Source organism: Zonotrichia leucophrys, chromosome 2 (genome assembly GCF_028769735.1).
Source record: "Zonotrichia leucophrys gambelii isolate GWCS_2022_RI chromosome 2, RI_Zleu_2.0, whole genome shotgun sequence".
In the NCBI taxonomy this organism is placed as follows: domain Eukaryota; kingdom Metazoa; phylum Chordata; class Aves; order Passeriformes; family Passerellidae; genus Zonotrichia; species Zonotrichia leucophrys.
In genome coordinates this window covers 59,740,667-59,765,566 of record NC_088171.1, presented here as the reverse complement: position 1 = coordinate 59,765,566, position 24,900 = coordinate 59,740,667, and the positions used below count along the sequence as shown (strand labels likewise).

General features: G+C 34.6%; 1 protein-coding gene across 2 annotated transcripts in view; it reads left to right on the top strand.

The window, feature by feature from the left end:
• ATP9B (ATPase phospholipid transporting 9B (putative)) overlaps nt 1–24,900 on the top strand; it is a 154,607-nt gene that overhangs the window by 30,939 nt on the left and 98,768 nt on the right. For both annotated transcript variants that reach the window (XM_064705159.1, XM_064705157.1), the window contains exons 5-7: nt 1,395–1,503; nt 10,262–10,320; nt 16,590–16,641. In XM_064705159.1, coding sequence (XP_064561229.1) covers nt 1,395–1,503; nt 10,262–10,320; nt 16,590–16,641 — 220 coding nt within the window. The remainder of the gene's footprint in view (nt 1–1,394; nt 1,504–10,261; nt 10,321–16,589; nt 16,642–24,900) is intronic.

Here is a 24,900-nt window from a genome sequence, read left to right as displayed (position 1 = left end):
CAGCTCTCCTTTGAAGGAATATCGGCGCCCTTTGAGCAAATGAGTAGAAAGACAAATGTCTTTCTTAAATTGCTCCTCATAGTCATGGTCAGCTGTACTCAGCTGCTCAGCAAGAGGCTGCTAAAAGAAATTCTTGCAAGTAGCACCTTGCATTCTTTGTCTTGAGTGCTGTCTAGTAGCAATGTGTGTGCAAATGAGAAATATGTTTCAAAGTGCTTTAGGAGTGCCCTTTTTTATGCAGCTGAAATATTTTGTTCTATGTAGTTCCACTATAATTGTAGCCAATGTAAACTTGAACAAATAAGTAGTGCTTAACTATAAGGTCACAGCTGGATAAGCCTTGGCACTTGGGTCTGGAACTGCAAAACATTGATAAAATCTGTAGTCAACACTTTTAGGAATACTCTACACCTTCACTCCTTTCATATTTCTGGGATATTGGGGGAAGTTTGGCAAACCGTGGACTTGTGCAAGAGAAGTCTAATGGCATAAATTTTCTTCTATAAAGTAGCGGTGGCTGTCTGAAGCTAGATAGATAATGTAGAATCTTATTTGTTGCTGGATTTGAATTTTGTGTCCACCTTATTCATAATAATGAAAGGTCCTTTTACTGGTAAAAATTTTCTTTCTCTTTCATTGATGGTGAAAAACACAAGTGCTGGGTCTAAGCCAGAAGATCTGATCTGAGGAGGTTTAGATAGGTAGAGAGAAAATGTATGTGCTTATCCCTGAATTGTTGTGTTTTTTAGCTTACCACCCTTTCTAGCCAGAGATCATCACAGCTGAGTGAAGCACCTCTGTGCACTTCCAGTAGAAGCTGCAGCAGCATTGTCTGTGAAAGGAGCAGCCAAAGCATTTAAACACTTAGTTTTTCAGAACAAATCCCCTTTTCCTTTGTCCACATTTGTAATGTGTTGCTAAATAGCAACATTTAAATGTAAAATTATAGAACTGGCCATCCATTTATCTTTTTCTGTGTATTAGGAAAAAGGCAATTTTTCAGCATTAGAATTGGAGGCTTTTTAAATGTTTTTGGTAAAGCCTCAAAGTTTGTGGATGATAAGGAAATAAACTTATTGAAACTATAAAGGCTGTCTTTAAGTAATCCAAAGCATCTTCCTTTTTTTGTATTTCAAAATGCTGTTTAAATTATGTGTATTTGAACAGATAATTACTCTAATTATATTTGTACAATGTGCAAGTATGATTTTGTTTTTCCTGGACTAAACCAAGATACTATTGAATATAACTTATTGAATAAAATACTCAAATCCAAATCAAAAAAAAAAAAGTAAATGTTCTAAACACATGTTCTTACTCTGTGTAGTGTTGCTACTTGTCTATTTCTATTCTTGCACTGAGAATTCTGAACTGCATAATTGTATCTTTAATAGGGATTTGTTTTGACGGTCACAGTGGTACGGGAAGCTGTTGATGAATTTCGACGTTACAAGAGAGACAAAGAAATGAACTCACAGTTGTACAGCAAGCTGACAGTACGAGGTTAGCAACACCATTTTATAAATCCTTAAAATATTTCATCTTTTTATTATAGATACATTTGCAGGTTTTCAGTTCAAAGAAATAACTGATAATTTCAAGCTGTAATGCTCAGTATGAAACTTATATTCAACTAAATAAAGTGATTTTCCTTAGACAAATATGATTGTTAAATTTGGTCTGTTTAGGAATTTTAATAAATATTTGGTTGTTTGTCAAAGAAAGGTGTATATATATAAGTGTATATATTTTTTAAAAATTCTGCTGTTTAGTACCCTGACTTCAAAGTGCAGTTTACCTCTGAAATTGATGGTGAACAGTAATTCAACAACATTGTCAACTATGTATCAAGCATATATAGGAAATAAGGGAGTAGTGAATAATGAAACTAATTAAAATACCCTGGAGGTTTTCAAATTTGGTGGATATATTTGTGCCTGAGAAAAGGAAGGCGTATTGAGAGTCAGCTTCGATATTAAAAATATTAATTTGAATTTTTGCATGTAATTTGAAATGTTTGATTATGCAATGTGGAGCAGTCAGTTTTCTTTAACGAAAGGAGAAATCAGTTATGACTTCTTTTGCAATCAACACTTTTAGTAGGTTTTCATGAAGACTTTTAAGGAAGTGAAGCACTTCAGGTGTGAAATGACAATTATATTTTGTAGGATATTGTAAATTTTAGACATGAGCAGAAGAGAGAATTGTGCATTGCTCTTTACTTTTATGTGCTTATCTAACTTTTTACTGTTAGATTCAGAACAGAGTGACGCATAGAAAGGTGCCAAAAAATATTATCAAATCCAAATAATAACTTTACATTATGACCTCCCTATTACCATCAAAAGGTCTTTTTTCTTTGTTAATGATTTTCCTTGGCATAAAAATTGTAAAAGGGGGAAGTTAAGGGAATTTGAGGTTGCACCTCAAACAGTTAGAGTATTTGGCGGACATTGTGCCAAATGGAAACTCTTTACTTCTTCCTAACATACATTTCAGTGCACTCTTTAGTATATCTTGGTGAATATTTTCTGAAAGTCAATGGGAAGAGTAGCATCACCAGGTCTGGGAATCTTGATTAGGAACTAAACTCTTGGACTAGCTCCGGATAATATTCTCTCCAGAAAATAAATGGATGAAAAGCTTGTAATGTAACACAAGTATGTTCTGTATGTTCCCATTTTTTGATTAATTGGAAGGTAAACAAACAGTCAACAGTCTCGTTAGTGATGGCATAACCTACCAGCTGAGAGGCATTCATGCTGCTCCCTTGCCATGTGTATTCTTGCATTGTTTTCTGGAGTTTCCATCCTGAAGGGAACAACTGTAGGGAATAGTCTCATGTTCTTTCTTTCCATGTCAGTCTGAGATAGTGCTATCAACATTTAGAGGTACAGCTGTTCAAATTTGGCATATGGGACAATTGGCATAGCTATAATTTGTTTAACACAAGGGTTTCGCTGCTGGCATCCAGATCTTTTTTACAGTCATTAATACAGTCTGCTAGGAAGTGAACTCTTAATGGCTTTTGTTTCAAAGTTGTAATTTAAACTGCTAGTTGGCCTATTCATTTTTTAGATCTATTATGGTAGGCCACTGAAAACTCACCTTCAAACAGATAGTACATTCCTACCCTATTCAGCACCAGTGTCAGTAATCTGAAATTCTTAATTCAGGAAACATATGCACATTTTATAGTTACCTTTGTGATTTACATGTTAAGACTGACATTTTCGCTTTTAAGAGCAAATTTTGGTACCTTTCGTCCTTCTCTTTTTTAAACATATGTTAGACATTTAAGCAGCATTTAAGTAGAAGTTTTGGAATTGCAATTTCCTCTTTCCCTACTCATGAAATATTTTGTGAGGGTATATGTATTTGAAAAACCGTTAATTTTGTGGGTTCTAGAAATAAGAAAGTTGTCAATGAAAATTGGGTTTGGTCACCATAAAGATGTAGAAGTAGTATACAGTAGTGTATAGGTAAAGCCCAGCAGTTATATCAGGAACTGACACATAGAGAGAAGGGACTTATTTAAAAGAGGCTTTAAAAATGCCCCTTAAAAAGAAAAAAGGGATATCAGCTTTTAACCTACAAGAGTGTTTGTCATTTTGACTTTCAGACTTTGGTGTCAATGCCATCATGAATTCATACTTGAATGTTGTTCTATTTTGTGTTTTTTGAAGACTGGTCTTCTACAGAAGTAAAGATTCAAAAACTCTGCTTACAATGAACTCTGAATCCTGTGTTGACAATTATGTGTGATCATTGAATTAACAGTCTTTTGAGCAATAACTAATTTTAAGAGTGAAAGCATACTGGAGTCACCACTCAGAATTGTACTACATATTGCTACAAACCCATGTATAAAATCATAAGTAGTGATAAATTTCACTTTTTTTCCTAATATAGGGTTCTTTCATAATGAGGTATTCTAAAAAGGAGAGATGTAATTTTGATACAAAAAAATGGGATTTCATCCCATCATAATATTAGACCAAAATTCTTTACATGTTTAAAAAAGATGTAGGTTTATCTTATTTATCTGTGTAAATTAATAAAATCAAGTACTATGCTTCCATAGACTATTTTTAAAAGTAACTTTCAATATAATTACCTAATTTTTTCATATTGACAGTATTCTTCAAGTGGAAAAATTTAGTTAGGCCTACTATACTAAAGTACAGGCTAATGGTTTGGAGAAAGAAGGCTTTGTTTCTTGTGAATGAACAAACTTGATACTGATTTAATTAAAAGCCTGAAAACCGATGCCACTCTTAAGAGTCACTTTTCAGAGTGGAACTGCACTTCATACTGCTCTAGCATTTTTTTTCTAATGATTTTATGACTTGTGCTAGTTTTACAATCTTCTATTTGAAATATTTATTTTTTTCCATCTTAAAGTGAGAGAAACTGACATAGAGATGTCAAGCAGGTTGCCCCTGCTCAAACTAGACAGTAGAAAAAGTTAAAATTAACAAGGCTCAGTGTTCAGTTTTGGTTGATAAAAATGAAAATTTAATGAAAATAATGTCTAGCTAGTTGTTTTCCAAATTATGTGTTTACTAAAGGAAAATAAACGTATTTGTTGCAATAGAAGTTATTGGGATCCAAGTTGTGATTAATTACTTCCATAAAAATATTGTGGGTTGGCTGATTTGTATAAACTAATTTTTTTTTATACAGTGCTGCAGAAAATTAAAATTGGAGAGTCTGTGACTATCTATCAGGCTTAACTTTCCATTGGAGTCTTCCTTAGTCTTGGGGAATCCTAAACATGTAAAACACGTGAATGCTGTCTTATGACTTGCATGTTGCTAGTGTAACAACTACCAACTTTTGAGGTTAAGAGTATTCATACTAGTAACTGTTGAAGACTTAGAATTTCTTTCTACTAATTCAAAATCTTGAAGATGTATTTATTGTAATCAGCTTTTTTAAATAATTATGAGCTGTTCAGAGCAGGAAATCAAGGGGGAATGGGGCATCTCCTTTAAGTGTTACTTATTTGTAGTTGGACAGGTTAACATCCATAGGCTAATTCTGATTCATGAGATATCCAGTGATATGCAGTTCCCTATTTGACATGTAACATGGAAAAGCTCACTATGTTACATGGTCACCCCTTGTTGAATTTGCAGTGTGTAACTTTGCACTTTGTGAGCTGGTGAACCTGCTAACCGTAAAGTTTGAATTGTTTCTATTTTTTGAACCCTTCATGGCAAGTGATGAAATATGCAAATCAGTAAATGCATTGAAGATTTAAGTTAGCAAGTCAATTAAGTGTACCTGTCTCGTGTCTGTCATGTGATTCTTTTCCTTTGTTTACTTGATGCTTGATTATTGTATTGAATATATTACGTTGTTCAGTGTATGAACAATTCTGCTGTCCTAATCTTATCAAGATGTTTGCTGCAAAATCTGCTTTGCTGCATATGAAAGTCTGCAGATCCTTAATAGACAGTTTTCAGTCAGCATTCAATTTTAAGTTGGAAAGAGGAATTTCTGTTTCAGAGCAGTTCACCTGCATATCTTTTTCTAGAGTAGAAAACTGCAATGAGAAAAAATTTAAACCTAGGCATGCAGGTTTGGGAGGTCTTCTGTTTTTCTTACCTGAAGGACAATTATACTTTTGACACAGGCTTATATACAGTATACAGTAGTGTATAGGCTTTACCTATACACTACTGTACACTACTTTATTCTCTTGTGCACTTACGCATGCCCAGTTAAGTGCCTATAAAAGACTGCTATTCTGAAGCAGAATCATCTCAAGTTTATAAACAGGGCATTATCTATTTCATTAGCCTGTTAAAAGCCAATTGGATAATAAAATTGTAAAGCAATTTTAACTCTTCTTTTCTCCCTTTCCATTCTTGAAGTTAGCAGTTCTGAACCTTTGCTAGTGAGGTTTGTCTGTGCAGTGTTACTGAAGTTTCCAATAAAAAAAAAATCAAGAAGAAAATAACTTACTATAATAGTCACAATTACAAGTAGCAGAAGAGTCCTGCATCTGTCATTTTATCTCATAATGTTTAACATGTTGCAGAACTCTCACTTTGCAACCTGCAAAGCAAAAGAAAAATTGAATGTCAGGAGAGAAAAGTTCAATGAAATCATTCCATACAGGATTCAGGTGTGAAAGCTTAGGTCTTGGCTGTATCCTTAAAAGCTATTAAGGAATGTAATGGTGTTGAAAACATACATTTAAAATTGTGTGAAATTAGGAAAATATCAATAACCACTAATTATTATACAAGAGGAAAAAGTATGAAAGCTAGTATGTTTCTTTTGGAGACCCAAAGTGATATCAATTTTTTTTTTGTTAGAATTTCAGCTCTTCAAGAACAGGTTGTGTCTCTGCTTTGAAAAGCCAATTCATTAAGAAACTACACTATATCCGAATCTAGAGGTACAACATTTTAGGTCATTATTGCTTGTAACATTTCAGACCTACTGATGATTTTATTCCTGATACTCAGATCATTTGCAACAGACAAGTTTTAAAAAAATTACATAAATTTTGTCTGATTAGAGAATCAGTGCTATCAACAGAAACAGAATTTGAAATTTTAATGTAAGAGAGAATTTTAAACAGAGCCAGAAGAGAGCAAAAATCAAGGGGACTATTATTCCACTTTTTTGCAGCATTGAGGAGGTTGGATAAGGAAGAATTTTACCCAAGAGTAGACAGGACACATAGGAGACAAGCTAGGAAGCTTTTTTGTAGAGTTTTACAATTGGTGGTTAAAGACTAACCTTACTTCACTATATAAGATGGAGTTTGAAAGAACAACCTGCAAACAACACTTGCTCTGAAAGATCAGTATCCTCTTCTTGGACTCAATGGTACTTTTCCTCTGCTGCCTGCCTGCTGTGTTGTCCTCCAACTTCCTGCTATGTTATGTGTACTCTAATTATGCTGCCAGTTCAGGCTAATAGATATCAGGAAGAGCTTTCAAAGGACTACACTGCCATCAGTCAAAAGAGTTTTGTATGTATGGGTTAGAGACAGGCGCCATTACTAACTCCACAAACAGTACTTCAGACAGTATTAAAGGTACCACAGGTAAGGTGTAATAGCAACTTTAAAAGAATTTGAAAATGCTGTTTTCAGAAGTGTCTGTTCTTTCAAGAGTGGCAGTCAGGTGATGGAGACACTTTTTAATAAAATGAAGCATTGTTTATACCCACATTTTGTTTACTTCATTTCCTATTTTTTTGCGTGAAGTACTTGTTAGCACATATGAGATATTTATTAGTTTTTCAAATCATTGCAGTTCATTTAAACTGGCTTTATCTTGGGAGTAAAATGACTTACTACAGACACATTTCAGTGTTCCTATTCTGCATAATTTTATACATCGCTTTAGGCGAAAGCCTTGCGCCTTGGTGGACTATAAAGTCTGGATGCGCAGCCACTTCTGACAGCTTTGGACTTTTTATTGGTAATTACACAGATGGTGAAGTGTGTTTTGCTATGGAGATGTTTTTAGAGAAAAAATAGTTTGCAAAAATAATTTATGCAGTGAATAACATTGTGTCTTTTTTTTCCTAAATGCATCTTCACTAAGATGTAGTGTTGCATTATTTTAATGTTCTCTGAAACGATATCTAATGAGTCTCATTTTTGCTAGCATGAAAGAAAGCTTTATGTTGACTTTCCAGAATTTTAAGTTACTTTTTTAATTACTGCCACATTTTGTAATTTTAATATATCCTGCCATTCAAATTTATTGTAGAATTGTCCTGTATGTATGAAAGGCCTTCTCCTTATGTGCGAGGATGTACAGGATGATCCAACAAGACATGTTAGTGTCTAATGAAGACAGCATTCTCTATTATACTAAGCCACCTAGAAAACAGTCTGATGAGGAAACTTTTCAATTAATTAACAGAAATTCCTGGAGTTGCTAGATGACGTACAAACACAGGTGCAGTGTGTGTTCTTCTTGGTGTACTTGGCACCAAACATCTTTGCTTTATATCTGCCCTACATCATGTTGCACATGAACATTCTACCTTCTCTTGGTTTTCAGGCTTAATGTCTTTTGATCTTTACTGTAGGTGCAGTTATGGCCTGACTGTGGAAAATCTGATTGTTTAAGCTGATAAAATTGCCAGTAGTTACATTTGGTTAGTACCTCTAAATAGTTTTACTCATCCATGACTGTATAGGTAGTGTAGATCTGAGACTTGACGTAGCTCATACTAGAATTTTTGTGGCTGTTACTGCTATAATCCAGTGATTGACTGATAAATTTATGAAAATTGTTAGCAGAAAAATGGAAAACAATATAGGTAATGCTATTCTTTTGATAAACCAGCAAATTTAGAAAGCAAAGTAATGTTACAATGTTTCCTCTGGTGTATTCTATTCACTTCTGGTCAAAACTTCCAAATTTTAAAGGAGAATTCTCAGGTTTGTGCAGGTAAGCAGGTGAAATATGTTGATTTTATGTCAGACTGTTCTTTTAGTGGTTGAGCTTTAGTTACTTTAAATTTAAAAAAAAATTTGAAGCACTGACACTAATTTAATATCCATAGGTGTCTTGAAATTCTTGTAGAGAATTGCTGATGTTCTTGCTACAGCTTTTTATACTTTCAGCAGTCTTCTCTTACTTCCTCTCACCTCACAAATTTATCTGTTGAACATAACATTTGTCTTATATTTGAGAGCAGAGGACAGAAAGTGCTTATGGCAAGTGAAAAATTGAACTAGTGTAAAAGGTCTCTATCAGTAGCAAAGTCTGGCTCTCAGAAGTAACTTTGCAGACGGGCCAAAGAAAAATTGTGATTTTTCCTGACATTGCACATTTTTGAAGTGCTATTTTAATGGAAAATGTATTAAATATTAGCTGTATGTTGCAGGAATACATGGATTATTGACTGAATTAGACATAAAACAGTTGCTGCTTTTGCATGAAATTTTAAAGAGCAAGTACTCAAAATAATTACTCATAATGTGAATCTTACTGCCTTTTACTAAATGTAAATATAAGTATAAGGAATTGTGGTCTTTCTTTACTGAGAGTTGTAATGAGAAGGGTCTCATGGATTTGCATCCTACCCTAGTTTTCTTTGCTATACTTAGTATAAATGAGATGTGACTGTACATTGACAAATCTGGTACTCATAGTATTTTTGACTGAACTTCAAACTTTTTGCTGCTCATTCTGTGCTTTTGTGTGTCTTCTCTTCTGATTCATTCCACTTGTCATTTAGAACTCTAACACCTTGCCATGTTTTGACATGCTTTCCATCTTATGCCTGCTGCTTGGAATCGTGGTAGTATTTCTGTTGAGGGAAGATCATACTTACAGGGGCTCAGGAGGCTATTCAAATATGTGTGTGTGTTTATATCCTCAGGGGATTTTGGGTTTTGGTTTGTTTTTAACTTAGGGAAGCCACTTTATTTTGGAGTTGTAGACCTGGGACTAGAACTCCTGAATTCTAATAACTCAATATCAATATTCAATATATATTCAATATTTAAGATTAATAATACCATCTTTTGGGCAATAGCTTAACAACTCTGTCTCAGTTTTTCAGTCCATCAAATAAGAATGTTAAAACTTAAGAGTCTTACTAATAATAATACCCTACAGAATGTATGGAAATTAAACAGGAAAATGTATTGTATATATTTTTGAGTGAGTTGTTCATGGCAGTTACTGAATGGGCAGCTTTAGAGAATGAAAAACTTCTATTTCAGCTTTTGATATTTTACTTTTCTAGAATTAAATCTTTAGTCATTTCTTTGACTTCAGAGAGTTTTAAGTCTTTTCTGCTATAATTGCCAACATTATCAGACAGTGCCAACAATTACATCAGGAACTTTAGTGGTCAAGCAAAGGTACCTGTTGGTAACTGTGCTGTGAAAAACAACTCATATGTGCAAGACTGCTCCATGACTATAAACCTAACAATTCTTCTCAGACACAGAAGTTCTGCCTAGTAGATGTGAAAACTTTTTTTTCCAATTTTGCAACTCTATTACAGATACTGTAGATCAGACTTGAGCATCTGCCATAAGTATTTTTCCTCTAATACTTCTACAGTGGCTAACTGGTTACAAAAGTGGAATTTTTTAAACCACTGGGTTATTTATTCAAATAGATGAAATGTATTTATCAATGTATTCAGCAGAGATCTGTTTTGTATCAATTAGTAGCATCTATAAATAACACTTGCATTCTGGGATTTATATTCTTGTTATTCTTTATTAATGTTGATTACATTTCTTCTTTTTTTTTTTAAGGTAAAGTGCAAGTTAAGAGTTCAGACATACAAGTTGGAGACCTCATCATAGTGGAAAAGGTTGATACTTTTAAAATATATTTTAGAGACTAAAGATTATTAACATGCTAATTATCTTCTGAAGAAAAGTGTATCAAGGTACTTATCTGTGAAGTCCTAACTAGCTAGTATTTTAGTTCAAGTCCTATTTTAGAATCTCCAAGGAAGTCTATTATAGAATTAATTATATTTTAATTGAATTTATATATTTATATGTTATGATTAGTTACATGGTTAAATCAATCTTGTGAAGGGAATGCAACTACCAGATTAAATTCCCTGAAATGTGCTCTGCTTAATGTTTTAAGATGTCTCCTTACTTACCTTCCTTCTGATGTTGAATCGGTGTTTCCCTGTCTGAAACTTTCAAGGATCATCTTTATTTATACGTGTGTGTGTGTGTATATTTATATATTTGTGTAATTTTAATATAATATGTATCTAACTATATATAATTAAGTAATAAGAAAGTTTATATGTTTTTTAATGGACAGAAAGCTTTCCAGTTTGTTTGCAGATGGTGAGTGAAAGCTGTGAATTCTTCCTTCATCTAATTACAACATTATAAACGTTATAATAAAGATTGTTGCTTATTTCAGTTGCCTTTCTGGGCTACTAAGGAATTATTGTGATCTTAGAAGTCAGCTTAAATTTGTTTTCAGAGGTAACTATTTTTGCTTAAAATGATTCTGTAAAAGTGACTCACTTTCTGGGTGCCTGCAACTAATTCCCATCACACTTTGTATCAGAGAGCTGATTCATTGAGATACTGGAAGGAGGCACCTCAAGTTGAAGCTTGTATCTACTTCTGCTTGCTTTGGAAAACTTCTGTTTCCTTCCTTTCTATTTCTTATAGTTCAAAGAAAAAAACAATACACCCAGATCTCATTTGGCTTGCTGCTCTCAGCTTAAAATAGATATATTTTCATGTATTTTTTACCATTTCTTGCCTTTTTCCTGTTCTTTTTTGTCTGCTCTGTGTACCTTATATCTTTTTGGGCCCTTCTGAGCAGCAAGTACTGGGCTGTACAAGAAAGGCACTGGTATGTCTGGCCTTCACATCTGTTTTGCTTTATACCTTGTTACTTCAAAGTGCAGGTGGAATTGGCTTGCACGTGCTTGCTTCTGCCTATTCCAGAACTTCTAGGAGACTGAGATATTTGCTTTGATTTTATTAGGAAAGTTTTTTTCCCTTCTTGAACCCTAAACCTGGAATTAATTATTATAGAGTGCAGGGAAGACTCTGATGGCTACTTAGATAATCTGCCTTTCCTGAAATTCACTGTGATCCATCTGTCTGTGGGATTATAGTAGAATTTGGAAAACTGGAGTTACTTTGGGGATCATTCTGTCATGCATGAAGTTGCTATTTTAGCAGTATTTGCAGTAGCTTAGATCTTGTATGTTGTGAGTACCTGAAGTTTCTAATGAAAAAAGTAATGTTTAAGGATTTAGAGAAATAATGATTAATGGGCTTTTTGAGGAAGATTTGAGTCAGGTATTGTCAGTAAGATGCATATAATGGTTTGAATGTAGTATTTCAGCTTCAAGCTCCCCACTGCCCCAGCAGAGCTGTCTTTTTTCCTTTTGACCTAGCTGGGGGTGCTTTCAGGCTAATGAAATTAAATGTTTTCTGGTTCTGTTGAGGAGTGTATTTTGTTGGAGCAAGCAGTTTTCAATTTCAGAGTATGACTCTTAAGCCAGAGAACCAGTCAGGAGTGAAATGTTCAATTGCTCACTCTAATGGCAGAGAAACAAGTTAACATCGTATTTGACTGGTAGATGCATCAACAGCATCTGCAGTGAAATTAATGACTCACTTGAGCTGAAGATCCATATGTTAACTAGTGACTGCATCACAAATACTAACAACTTAGGTGAAAGACTCTTCTAGATTTAAACTTTTAATATCCTGTGATCATCTTTTTTTTTAATAGTCCTAATTAATTTCAAAGTATTTCTTAAGCGACTGTAATATGCTTAAAATAGTTTACGGTAATAAATCTATTGTTCCAATTGAAAATTTCATATTGCACTATTAGTAGGCAGGGTGAAGCCTGAACAGATAAAAACATTGCCTAATTTTAAAAGCTCAAAGACATTCATATCTGTTAGTTGAACAATGCCTTGAGCAGTCATGCTACTTCTGGATATTCTCCTTGGCTTGTGTTAATATACACATTTTAGTTTCCAGTGGAAGCACAGATGTGCATAGTGTTCCTGAATAAGATAAATGAAAGGATGAGTTGTTGAGTTCAGATATTGTTATTTAGACACTCTACCTTATTGACTGGAATACATTTTGGAGATGTGAGGAGGCCATAAAACTCAACAACATGTTTAATTAATAACTACAGATTTATGAGACAACATTTAACAATAACAATACATAATAGTGATTTAAAGCATGAGAAGAGCTTTTTCTTCAAACCTTGAGAGCTTTTCTTGGAGTGGTAAAGGTACACAATTTTTACTTTAATCTTGTGTGCAAAGTGAAATTAGTCCAGTATTTGCCAAGGATTGCAGCTAATGCTAACATGCAGTATTTCACAGCATGCAGATCCAGGAAGACAACTGGTGGGAAGTGCCTGTTCTATTTATAACTCAGAGCAAGTGGGAGTATTTTAGTTAATGATAGAAGTACATGGTCCATTGCATGCACAATTGAGGAGAATTGGAAGACTGACTAAGGAACAGGAAAAGTTTATGTAAATAACAATTTCTTGATAATAACATGAGAAAAACATAAAATTAATTTGAAAGCTATGAGAAGAATATTTTTAAGTGAATATTGTAGTCTGTGTTGCAAAGTATCAATGTCTTTATGGGTTTCTTGTTTACCAGTCTGGCTGGTATTCCTGGTTGGCATAGTTACTTATGGGAACCCTAGACCTGGGGAAGCACTTGCCTTGTATTGACCATTGGCTGGCTGTAGTTAGATCTCTAGGACTGAATCTAGAAGTCTGTAAACACTGAGATAAATGGAGCCTTCCTTCTCTGGATCTCTAATTCTGCCCAGATTCAAGAAAAACAATGTATTCAGTAATTTTAATTACTTATATATTCCAATTTCAGTATATTTTAATAAGCATTTCTGGTATAATCTCCACGGTAATTGAGATTATGTAGTTTTTTCATGGGTTTCTGAATGCTTGAAGTTGTATCTGTTGTCATTTTAACTTGTTCTACTTTGATAAATATGACATGAGAGGGCTAACGTGATTGACATACTGCTGCTGTTTGACTGTGACAATGTTCAACAGAATTTAATTTTCTCCATAATGAGATGTTAAAGATTTTTGTAGCATACTTGCCATCTGTTTCTATGTAGTCACACTTTTATAGTGACTAGGTATGTATCTGCAGGGCTATCTTTGCTCTCCAGAGTCTGCAATAATAGTGACAATGTTTTTGGTGCCTAGTAGTCCTGTAGTGTCTTTCTGCCCACTTCCAAATTATGAAAAATCTGATATTAAAACAGGATGTCAATTTAAAATACTTTAAAGACTAGTCAGTCTCTAGCCTTCCCTACATGGTAGGATACATTCAGGTACATTTATGCAGAAAAGGTTTCATTATTTTACAGGAAAGAAAAATGAGCAAGAGCGAACACAAAAGAAGGCAAAATCAATATCTAGTTTTTGTATTAAAATGAGAAATATTCACATGACTAATTTGATCACAGTCTATAACTTTCTTATTGGGGGCAGAGGGGGAGGAGTTGCTGATCACCCTCTGGTGATCAGCATCAGGACACAAGGAAATGGAATCAAAACGGTATGCAGTGACAGTACAAGGAGTGATGGCTTCAAATTAAAAAAGGGTGGATACAGATTAGATAGTAGCCAGAAATTCTTCACTGTGATGGTGATGAGACACTGAAACAGACTGCTCAGAGAAGCTGTGTATTCCCTGTCCCTAGAAGTGTTAAAGGTCAGGCTGGATGGGGCTTTGAGCAACCTGGTCTGGTGAAAGGTGTTCCTGCCCATGGCAGAGGGTTGGAACAAGATGATATTTAAGGTCCCTTCCAACCCAAACCATTCTATGATTCTGTGAATGAAGCTGTGTTAGGGAAAGTTCTGGGAAAAGGCTAGTCACTGGAACAGGATTCCCAGAGAAGTGATCGTGGCACCAAACCTGTTTGAGTTCAAAGACTGTCTGGATACTGCTCTTAGTCAAATGACTCAGTCATAGATAGTCCTTAAAGCAACAGGGAGTTTGACTCTGTGATCCTTATGGGTCCCTTCCAACTTCAGATGTGCTATGATTCTGCCCAGTTTTGTCAGGCATAAAGTGTCTGAATATTGGATACTCTGTGCCAAGTTAATGTTTCATTCAGTCAATGTGAAATGAAATGTGTCCTCAGCAGAAATTGGTAGTGACTTGTAGGTGCCTCCTTTGTATTACCAGAACTTCTATTTAATTCAGTATTAGATCATTTGACAGTTATTTTTGCAAAATTTTTGGGCATTAGTGAAGTGTTTTAGTTTGTTTACAAGTAACTGGAAGTTTGTAGGCATGAAGTCAGTAACCTGAAACTCATGTAATGAATTTATGTCAGAGCTGGCAGGGGAGCTGCAAAAATGTATAGCTAATCTATATTAAGACTGGATATCTGTTTAATTGTTATTGTCATTTAAGGACAGAATTATTTAATTTTGAAGTTGCCTTTTCCTTTTCCTCTTTTTTCTTTCTAAGAGGTGCAAAATAATATAGTTTAAGGTTAATATTTTTTCTGCTTTTTTTTCCAAATTTGAACAAGATATCCCTACTTGAATCTGGGCTCACGGTGGATAATAAATTTCACTACAACCTTAATTATTAGCTCTTATAAGACAAGATTCAAAGAAATGCTGTACTAGTTACAGACGAACAGCCTCTTCAAGGTGAATAGTGTTGGATTACAAGCAAGTGAACTTCGTAAAAGCATAAAGAGTTAAAAGGGATATGATGCAGATTAGGAAATACTAATGGATGAAAATGCGTCATTTTAAGTTATGCAGATGGCTTTTTGCAACCCATGTAGAATTTTCAGGTAGACTAAAAAATGCATATATGTTTTCATGTTTTCCAATTTCCTCATTTTTCAAGCATCATCTTTGCTTATGATAGTAGCCCTCTCTGTAGCCCTTTATGGCCCCTCTTTATGGAACTTCCCATAGAGAATACAGTTACAATTGCTTCCAATTGAGTTGTTGAGAGTATGTTACAAGGAGTGGTGTGAAGTACTGGTGTCCCAGAAATTCAGAGAGTTTGCATCATGATATTTTGGAAGCTAAGCCCATATAACACATAGTCTGGCAGTTGACTCTGGCAGATCTCTTCAGATTACACTTTTCCAAATGGCACTGTTGTGGTGGCTTGCTGATTTTGGGAAGGTTTCTGTGGATTAATGGAAAACCTTTTTTTTTTCCTTTCCAGTCCTGTGTCTTGCAAAGTTTGGTATGATGGTTATTTTTGCTTTCTTTGGTGTTTCTTTCCTGAACCCTGTGTTGGCCATGTGTAACTGGTGCTGGTAGATGCCTTGGGAACAAGTGGAAAGGGAGCTGAGGGTTTGGGTAGTCATGTAGCAGATACCATGTGTGTGGGAGGCTGGTATTGTGCATCTTGTTTAACCTGCAAAAGCTTAGAAAGCCTTTCTGTGAGGAACAAATAATTGAAAACTTGATACAGACAATTCTGTGCTGGAAGGGGAAATGACATAACAGGTACATCTGACTGTGCATGTGATTCTGTGTCTTAGTGAGGAAGAAATTTTGTTCATTTTACATATGTGGAATAGGAAAATGCTGTTTCCTAATTTGCTATTTCCCCTGTGTGTGTTTGTGTGTATTGGAAGAGAGAAGAATGCTCGGTATACATAACATTTGCAACTTGAGTGCCAAGACAGATATTTTAAATTTACCTTCTTTTTTTTTTTATTATGTATGCTAACTGAAGTCAGAGTTTTGCTCAGTGAAACTATGTTTTAAAATATTTTGATTACATATTTATATACTTGAAGTACTGTTTTCAGTTAAGAAAATGTTAATCTGTTCTTCAGGTATTTATGATTCACTTATAAAGAACATCTGAAAGGATTAGCTGTTGTTTGCTTATGGTATAATTTTTTGAAAATATTGATTTCTGAATTGCAAATGCTGAATGTAAAGTACTGCGAGAAATCCTATTTTAATTGAGTTTCAATCCAAGTGTGACCTTTTGGTGATAGATCTTACTGGACTTTTGATTGGAATTCACTTTTTTCGTACTTAGAAAAAATATACCTTTTTTCTTTCTTCTTCTCTCAGAATCAACGAATCCCATCTGACATGGTGTTTCTGAGAACCTCGGAAAAAACGGGTATGTTTTCACAATTCACATTGGTTACATGATAATGTAACCACAATTCTTATTGATTACATGGTTGGTGGTTTTGGTAGAATTTTAGATTGTACATTGTGGCCAATTTGAAATGGTGAAATAGATTGATGGAGCTCTTCCTTCATTAGGTTAATGGGAGAGAGTCCATATGTGACAAACATGTTATGCTTGGACTATAAACCAGAGGTAATCTTACTGCCAACATGAGACTTCTGTAGATATGTTTCTCTACATGAGTGCTTTTATGAGCTGTTTTAACAAAAGCTTTAAATATGAAAAATGCTAAAAATATTTAGCAAATAGATTTATAAGACTGCATTTGATTAGCATGATTTGTCATTATTTTCACTTTTTGACATGATTTACAACTGATCATTGTCTTGCAACATACCTTTAAATGTCATCTGATTGTGTTTCTGTTACTAAATTTGCAAGAACTCGAATCTGAACCTCCTAATATATGTTTAAAATAACCATTTTTGGAAAAATTTATTACAATGATCTGAACTCCCGAAATAACTTTTTTGGGTTCTTTTACTTCAAAATAATACTGCCTTTTTAGTCAGTCAAAAAAAAAAAAGCTAAAAACCCAGGAATTTTCTTGCATGAGAGAAAGAAAAGTGCTGCTTGTTAGCTCCATTTCTCTTCACATGGTGATAGGGGACTACTCTTAATCTTTGAGAAACAAATATTTCCTTTATAGGAACCCTATAAATTATAGCTGTTTTGTAAACTTTAGAAATTACTACTGGATGCCCCTGTGTATAACTCAAATGAGTTTTCCTCCTTTATATTACCATTTCTCTTCAGATCCTGAAGAACTGTCTGGTATTTGTCAGACAGCACTAAATTTCACAAAGCTAATAGCTGTGATATTGGTAAGCTCCATATTAGTGGCACATAGTATTTCACTGTGGCACTGAAGTTCTATCATATATTTCAGATAAAAGCCTAAATTTGTAGAGATCTTTTGAAAGAGAAGACAAAAATACTTCTGATAGCCTACGGAACTCCAGGAGAGCTATATATTTGCTAAAAGAATAAATTTCTGTGTAGTTACTGTGTCTTGTTGATGCTGATTACATGCAGTGGACATCTATAACTGGCCTGGAGTGACAAAGTCTTCTAGTGGTCTTATATAAGCTCCAATTTTGTTAACCATCCTCTGGTTCAGGATACAGGGATTTTATTTTTATTCCCTCCCAGAACCCCAGTCTATTAAAATGCCTAATTTTCTGTTTACAAGCATCAGGTTAACCAGTTTAATTGGTGCTGCACTTCTTTAAAAACAAAAAAAAGAAAGCAAAACCACGCAAAAATAATTTCCTAAACTTCAAGCATATGGCAGTAATTGGTTTTTGACTAAAGAGTGAACACTTACATCTGTAATTGTTTCTTCCTGATGTTGCAGTTTTGACTGATTTATGCTTTAATTTATAGTTGAAACTTGTAAGTACTCTGTGAAATAGTTTTTGCATGGTTTTATCTATATGTAATTTTATCTCCTGTGTAATAAAGCAGTTTAACTATAGCTTCTTACTATAAATCTCTAAAGAGTAATGAACTCTTTAGAGAGTTTGAACTAATCTCAAAATCCAAACCTCCCTGTAAGCTTCTTTTGGGGTAAAGTACAATTTCCCAGCTTCAATATTTACATTACATATTAATGCAGTCTGCAGCACTGCAGTATCCTATATCATCACTCAAAAGAAGAAGCAATTTGAGTTATAAATAGACAGCTTACAAAGTTCATCCAGAGACTTATCCCCCCCCATTGCATTTTTACAGTTTTCTAGGATATTTTTAACTGTGCATAGCAGAAGCTGCATTCTGGGGTATCAAGCTTATTTTGATAAAACTAATTTCTTATTAGGTATATTTTTCCTTTATCAAATGCATTGTCTTTTAAGTAGAATGATCTCTTCAAAGATCGGCTATAATAACTCGATGTCAATTGTCTGCCTGTATCTAATTTCTAAGTTTCCTATGTTTATTAATCAGACTTTACAGAAGTTATAATCCAAAGGCTCATATCGGTGGCACTTTCTTTGGTATTCATGTGGCAGTCTGTAACATTCGTATTCCTTTCCTTCATGGATGGAGGCAGCTAGATGGCTGTTCGTGTTTTCAGTCAGGATTACTTCCCAGGGGGATGGAGCAGGTGGAAATCATTCCTCACATGTGAATTCTTTGCTGCTGTCTGGCTCCCTGCATAACAGAGGTTTCCAAAAAATTTTCATTGACTTCCAAAATAAAGAGAAACAATTTATAAAAATTAGGCATGAAAAGCTTGTGGAGCAATATGTTGGAGTTGTATGTATTTGAAAAGGTAGGAGGGGATTATCTATGGCTTATTCATTATATATGGCAGGGGATTATTCATTATATATGGCAGAAGTGACAAGCAATTTGGATGATTTGTCCCATTTATCAGCCTTCCACCAAATAAAAGGAAATGTTCATGCTGAGCTGGCTGCACAAGATGGTTTAAAGGTTATTTTCATTTTCTGTATAAGCAGGCAGCATGCCAGAATCAACTGACTACCTTAGAGTAAAGCTGTTATGCAAGTGTAGGCAAGATCTCTGTTACACCAACACAAAACTCCCTTGCTGAAATTAAACTACATCTTAAGTGGCCCTTAACAAAACTTTCAGGATAATTTTTAATTTGTTTGGCATGTTCTCTGCATTTCATTTGTCTATATGCCATCTCAAGCAAAAATCAAAGGCTAGACAGGGCATTCCAGAGATCATCATATACCTTTATATTTGTCCCCAGAAACTGCCAGCTGAAGCGTGTGTTAATAACTTCATTATGGGAGCGAGCATCAGATACTGTGTGTGTAAAGCACAAGAAAAATTTCAAAGATAAACTCTTTTCTTCTGTGAGCTACAATCCTTACACTCTTCATTGGCTGTGCCTTGGTGCAGTGTCTGGCTTCTGATCCAGCTCAGGTATCCCTATGGTAACATGTGCTCTGAGCATGGGACTGGTCCTGCCAGAAAATCTGGTGCATGTGACTGTAAGACTCAGTGTTTCTGGAATTTGTGCTCTTTCTACTTTCAAATGTGAAATTTTGAGAGGAACACAAACTTTATAGGGTGACTACAAAGTGTCAAAAAAGAATTAATTAAGCTTATTTTTTTTCCAGACAAGCTTTTTATTTACATGCCTCTTATAATTCCAGATTCTTATTATTCATGGTGAAAAGCTGACAAATGTAGTGGCAAGTTCTGAGCTAAGCAAAGGTTGATTTTAGCTATCAAATTTTGCTAGGTCCTGGAACAGATAACTGTTGGGAGTTACCAGCTTGGCTTTTCTTTTATTCATATGGCTCTTTCATTCTCTCTTGTTTCACAAAAACTCAGGGAACTTCCTAGTTTTGAGTCCACTGTGCTGCCATACTAGGTTGAAATTGGCCAGAAGTCAAAAGTTGCTGGTAGAAAAATGGCATGGCAGAATAGCATTGTACATGGAGTTACAGCTGAAGGAACTAATTGTGTACATCTGCAGCTGGAATAGCCAAGGAGTAAAAAGTTTTAAGTCTTGTGATATGCTCCATGGACACTAGGACTGCAGAAGATTGTTTCTGTATTACTGCTAACTACTTAGGCCTATGACAGACTAAGCACAGTGCTGGAAGGGTAGAGACTTTCCTTAGTTACTTTTTACAGGAGTAGAATTGCTTAATCTTAGTCAAACTCCTCCTTGTCACAGATAGTGCTTTGTGATGATATGAAAAGTAGAGCTGCATTTTCTCTTTAGCCTTTTCTGGTGAAACTGAATTTCCAAAGGGTGAACAGGAAGTGGTTTTCCTGGTCTGCTTCAGCTTTCCTGCCCATAGTCTTCTTTCCTAGCACAAGTCTTCTGCATAGAGTTAAATTTTTTGGTAGACATTTGATTTCATGTAGAGTAACAGCCACTACTTCTGGAAAAGTAGTATTTTTTTTTCAAGAGCGAGAGTACTGCATTAAAATATTTCTCTTTTAACAAACTTGTAAAAGTTCATAAAAAAGATGTATATGTAGATGTCTGGTAAAATAAAGTCACAAATCGGTTTTCGTTTTGTTTTGTTGTTTTTTTTTTTTTTGATCATAGAGGTGATACTCTGGAGAGAGCAACTCCCAGTGGCTGATCAGTTCCACTGCTGTCGTGCATACTCTCATGCAAACGTTTTTATCACAAACCAGTTTTGGACTGTTTGTCCTTAAATCCAGTACATAATAACTTAGTGATGTGGACATTGCAAAACACTGTCCTCACTAGAACTGTGCAATGCAAGCAGTAGGGAAATGGAAAATCATTTAAAAATTTTTACAGTCCTTTGTGAAGAACATTTAACTCTTTCCAAAGTAATGCAAGTTGCACAGTTGCTGCATGCAGGATTTTTCAGGCCACTCTTACATTGTTCTGGTGCTTGCTCGTCAGCCCATTTCTCCAGCTTGTCAAGGTCCCCATGGACATTTCCCATTACATAGATCAGTGTTTTGTATTCCACTTATGAAATTATTTAAAAATGGTATTTTTGCTCAGGCATAAAATACTAGTTGCAAGCATCTTTGTACTTTTTAGAATTGTAGCAAAAAGAGTCATCTCCCTTGCATTAAAATTTGTAGTTAAGTTTTCAAGATTCTTTACTTGTAATTACTTTAACAACAATGGTATAAGGAAAATGGGGAATAAAAGAGGAAAATAATTTTTATTTTGAGGCTTTGTAGCAATTCATTTCTGTAGCAATATAACTCTCAGATGCGATTTTTATTTAAAATGCAAACCATTTAACTGGCATAAACTCTGCAATGCAAGTACAGGCTTAAATAATCATTCATGCAAGTTGATTTTCTGTTGGAAGGAGCTGTGAGTTAACCAGTAAAGGCATACACCAGAGTCTACCATCTCAAACAATGTCTGCTCATTAAAGACATTTTTTTGAAAATGATGAGTTCTTAAGCATTTCTATACAAAAAGAGAGCATTGTGCTCCCAGCTACGTTTTACTTATCTAAAATACCTAGTTTTGTAGGTCTTAAAAAGCAAATATTAGTAGAACATTTATATCAAAGAATGAAACTCCAAACTCACTGCAAGGAAAAATATAATAAAGGTGATGCTATTACTGTCTATTTATTCTGGACAGTTAGGAGTAAGTGTTCTGCAAATAACTTGATTGTCTCAGTCCTCACCTGGCCTGGAACTTCAGATATTTGAAAATCAAACCAGAGGAGAAAATGTCAGTTTGGAATTCTGTTGAGCAGCTGATGTCACTTTTTATTTCTTCATAAAACCAGCTACTGCAGAATAATAAGGCTGAAGGAGTTGCATTTGTCACACATTCTGGAATTTTCTATTATGTTTAGAAAACAAGTGTTGTAAAACCTACCTGTCTGGAAACTAAAATGCTTTGAAAATCTATTGCTATAGAGAATGATAAATGACTAGAGTTAAGTTTTGCACATACGGCTAGATAAAAGTTTATCTTCAGGGCATGAGTAGCTGCCAACAATCTGTCCAAACTACTTTAATCTGTTTCTCTATTTCAGTTCCAATTCTGTTTTTAGCATTTGATTTAACTCAGGCTTGAAATGTTTTGGTATCTGCTTTAAGCCACTGTGTACTGGTGATTTGATGTGATCAGCTACTTGTTTAAAATGTAGTCAGATAGTATGAATGTTATGTAGTGGAAGGAGGTGGTCTTGGCAAATGTTAGGCTCCAAATAATATTCTACTCTTCTATTAGAACTGTAAAATTACACAGTAAAATATTATCAGAAGACATAGATATACAATCCGCTATTATTTTATTTTTTCTGCATACTTGTCTGACTACTACAATCCATGTGTTTCATTAGCTTTGCAGCAAAATAAGTGTTAGCCAAGAAATATTCTAATTTTTTTTTCTGTATTTAAAAAATACAGAAAAAAATGACTAGTAAGGAGACTGTGTGTTGTGTTAGGCATAAATGAACCTCTTCCTATTTGCCAGTGAGAATGCATTTTCCCAGAAATTTGAGGGGATTTGGTTGCTTGGCTTGAGTAGCAGTCTGAATGTCCCGAAATCCCAAACAATTCACCATTTTTGGGAAACAATGTAGAGAAACTGAAGGTGAGATCATCGAAGCAGATCTCAGAAGCAGATCTCAGAAGCAGGGCAAATCAGGCAAAAAAATATGTGTATATTAAGTGCTGATAGACTTGTTGATATGTTGTCAAAGGCTTTGAAAGTAGAAAAACTAAAATTACTCTTGCAAAAGTAGGTTTAAAGAATTCCTTGTATGGAAGTTTATAACATGTTGTCTCTAAAGTATCTGTAAAGTCCAGTGTTAAATCTTCATAGCTGAGTCTCTTGTTTCTTTCCAGTTACCAAACAGTAAAGGAAAATTTGCTTTTCCCTGCTAAATTTTAACTAAAAATTTATCCTCATGTTTTTCACATGCCTGTTGTACCCTGATGGTTCTGTCAACTCCTTTGACTTGTACTTTTCTGTGTTTAAGTTTTATGAGATACCAAGGCTTTTATTACTACTCCTCCTAATTTAGTTAGACTGTCCTTCAAGTTGATTATTATTGCTCCTAAAATCTTGGAAGCAAAACATGTTCTCAGTGGATACTGGTATATTTGGCCATATTCTTTTCCCAACCTCCTCTGTGAGCTCTGCTTTCATCAAAAGAGGAAATGCACCTTAAGTCTTCCACAAGCACTCTTCTATGAGATGTATATGTACTTTTTCGTGTTACTGGTCTTTAGAAATACATAAGTGCATTAGGAACATTGATGGGGACAGTGAGTTCTGCTGTGCTTCCAGAGCTCTCAAATCATGGAGCTGTTTAGCTGGTATTTATATTTTATCTGAAAAGTGAGAATTTTTTCAGTGTTCTAAGCATTGTCTATGGCAGACTTTTTGATGTAGTCATTACTCTGAAGATGTAAATAATGCACACCATCTTTTATCTGTATCAGTGGCTTTCTGCAAAAAGAGATTGCTAGTATGCATCAGATGAATAATGGAGGAAAGTGGTGCGTCAAATCCTCTTAAAAGGAAAAAGTAATGTTTTTTAGTATCCTTCTGTATATCCAAATAATATAAATCAATAAGCCAGAATTGGAGAATGTGAATATGAATTTAGACTTTTTAAACTTGGAGCATTGTTTGCTATATCTGAAAATTCCATAATGTTTTAATAGAGATAAAAATTCCTGAAGCGTAGTGAATCAATACCACAATTCAAAAAAGATGCAATGTGATCAAGCTTGGATTAAAAAACGTCCAAGTTCTTGTCAATAAGGAGCTGTGATGAGTTTAGGGGTATCATATTGACTGTGTATTAATACATGGTATCCTATAAGACCATCAGCTGATTGTTTAGAATGTAAATGAAACTGTTAATGGATCCAGTGACTGATGGCTTAAATTCCAATTAATCAATTGCTTCATCGGTTTCTTAATCAGATCAAATATCTCAAGTACACACAGTTCTTCTCTGATCTTAAGAGAAATTAATGCTTTTAAACTAATTTAATCAGTCTTTCATAAATGTGTATCCTCTGGAATGGTGATGTAGCTTAAACGTTTAGGATGTTTCAGGTGTCTTGCGGTTTTGTTCCTCCTAAGATGCCACCATAATTGAAAGCTGTTCATTAGAATAGTAAATGAAACTCTGTACTCCAATATGTCATCTTGGTGCTGCTATTCACCTTGTCATCAGTTTAAAATTTTCATGTACGTGGTCACTTAAGTAATATAAATGATTTAAAAATTAAGTTGTTTGTAAATGATCTGGTGTTCAGTGTGCAAAGTCAAAGTCTGTTTTCTTTTGCTGAGTACATTCTAGTAACCCATCTCTTTCAATGTTTTCCACTTAAAGCTGGGAGGCTGGTAATATTGCCAGAAAATATAAAGCTGTTTATGGCACTGCAGTTCCACATGCCCTGTTTCCCACTGACCCATCAATTAATTCATCAACACTTGACACAAGCTCTTCACTCTGACACTTATACCGGTTGATCTTAATTTGATTGCCGTTAAAACCTTCCTTTCCTGACAACTGTTGTCAATTATACAAAATAAAATCAAGTATTCATAAGTAGGCTGTAATAGGATATAGGCAGACAGATTTAATAATTCAGTTTTGCTGTGGCTTGAAAGGCATTAGTTGTAGCTGTTGTTCTCATTTGTAAAAAATTCATTGGATACAGCTCTGGAGAGAGAAGGCAGACATAATTTTATTTAGATAGATTGGA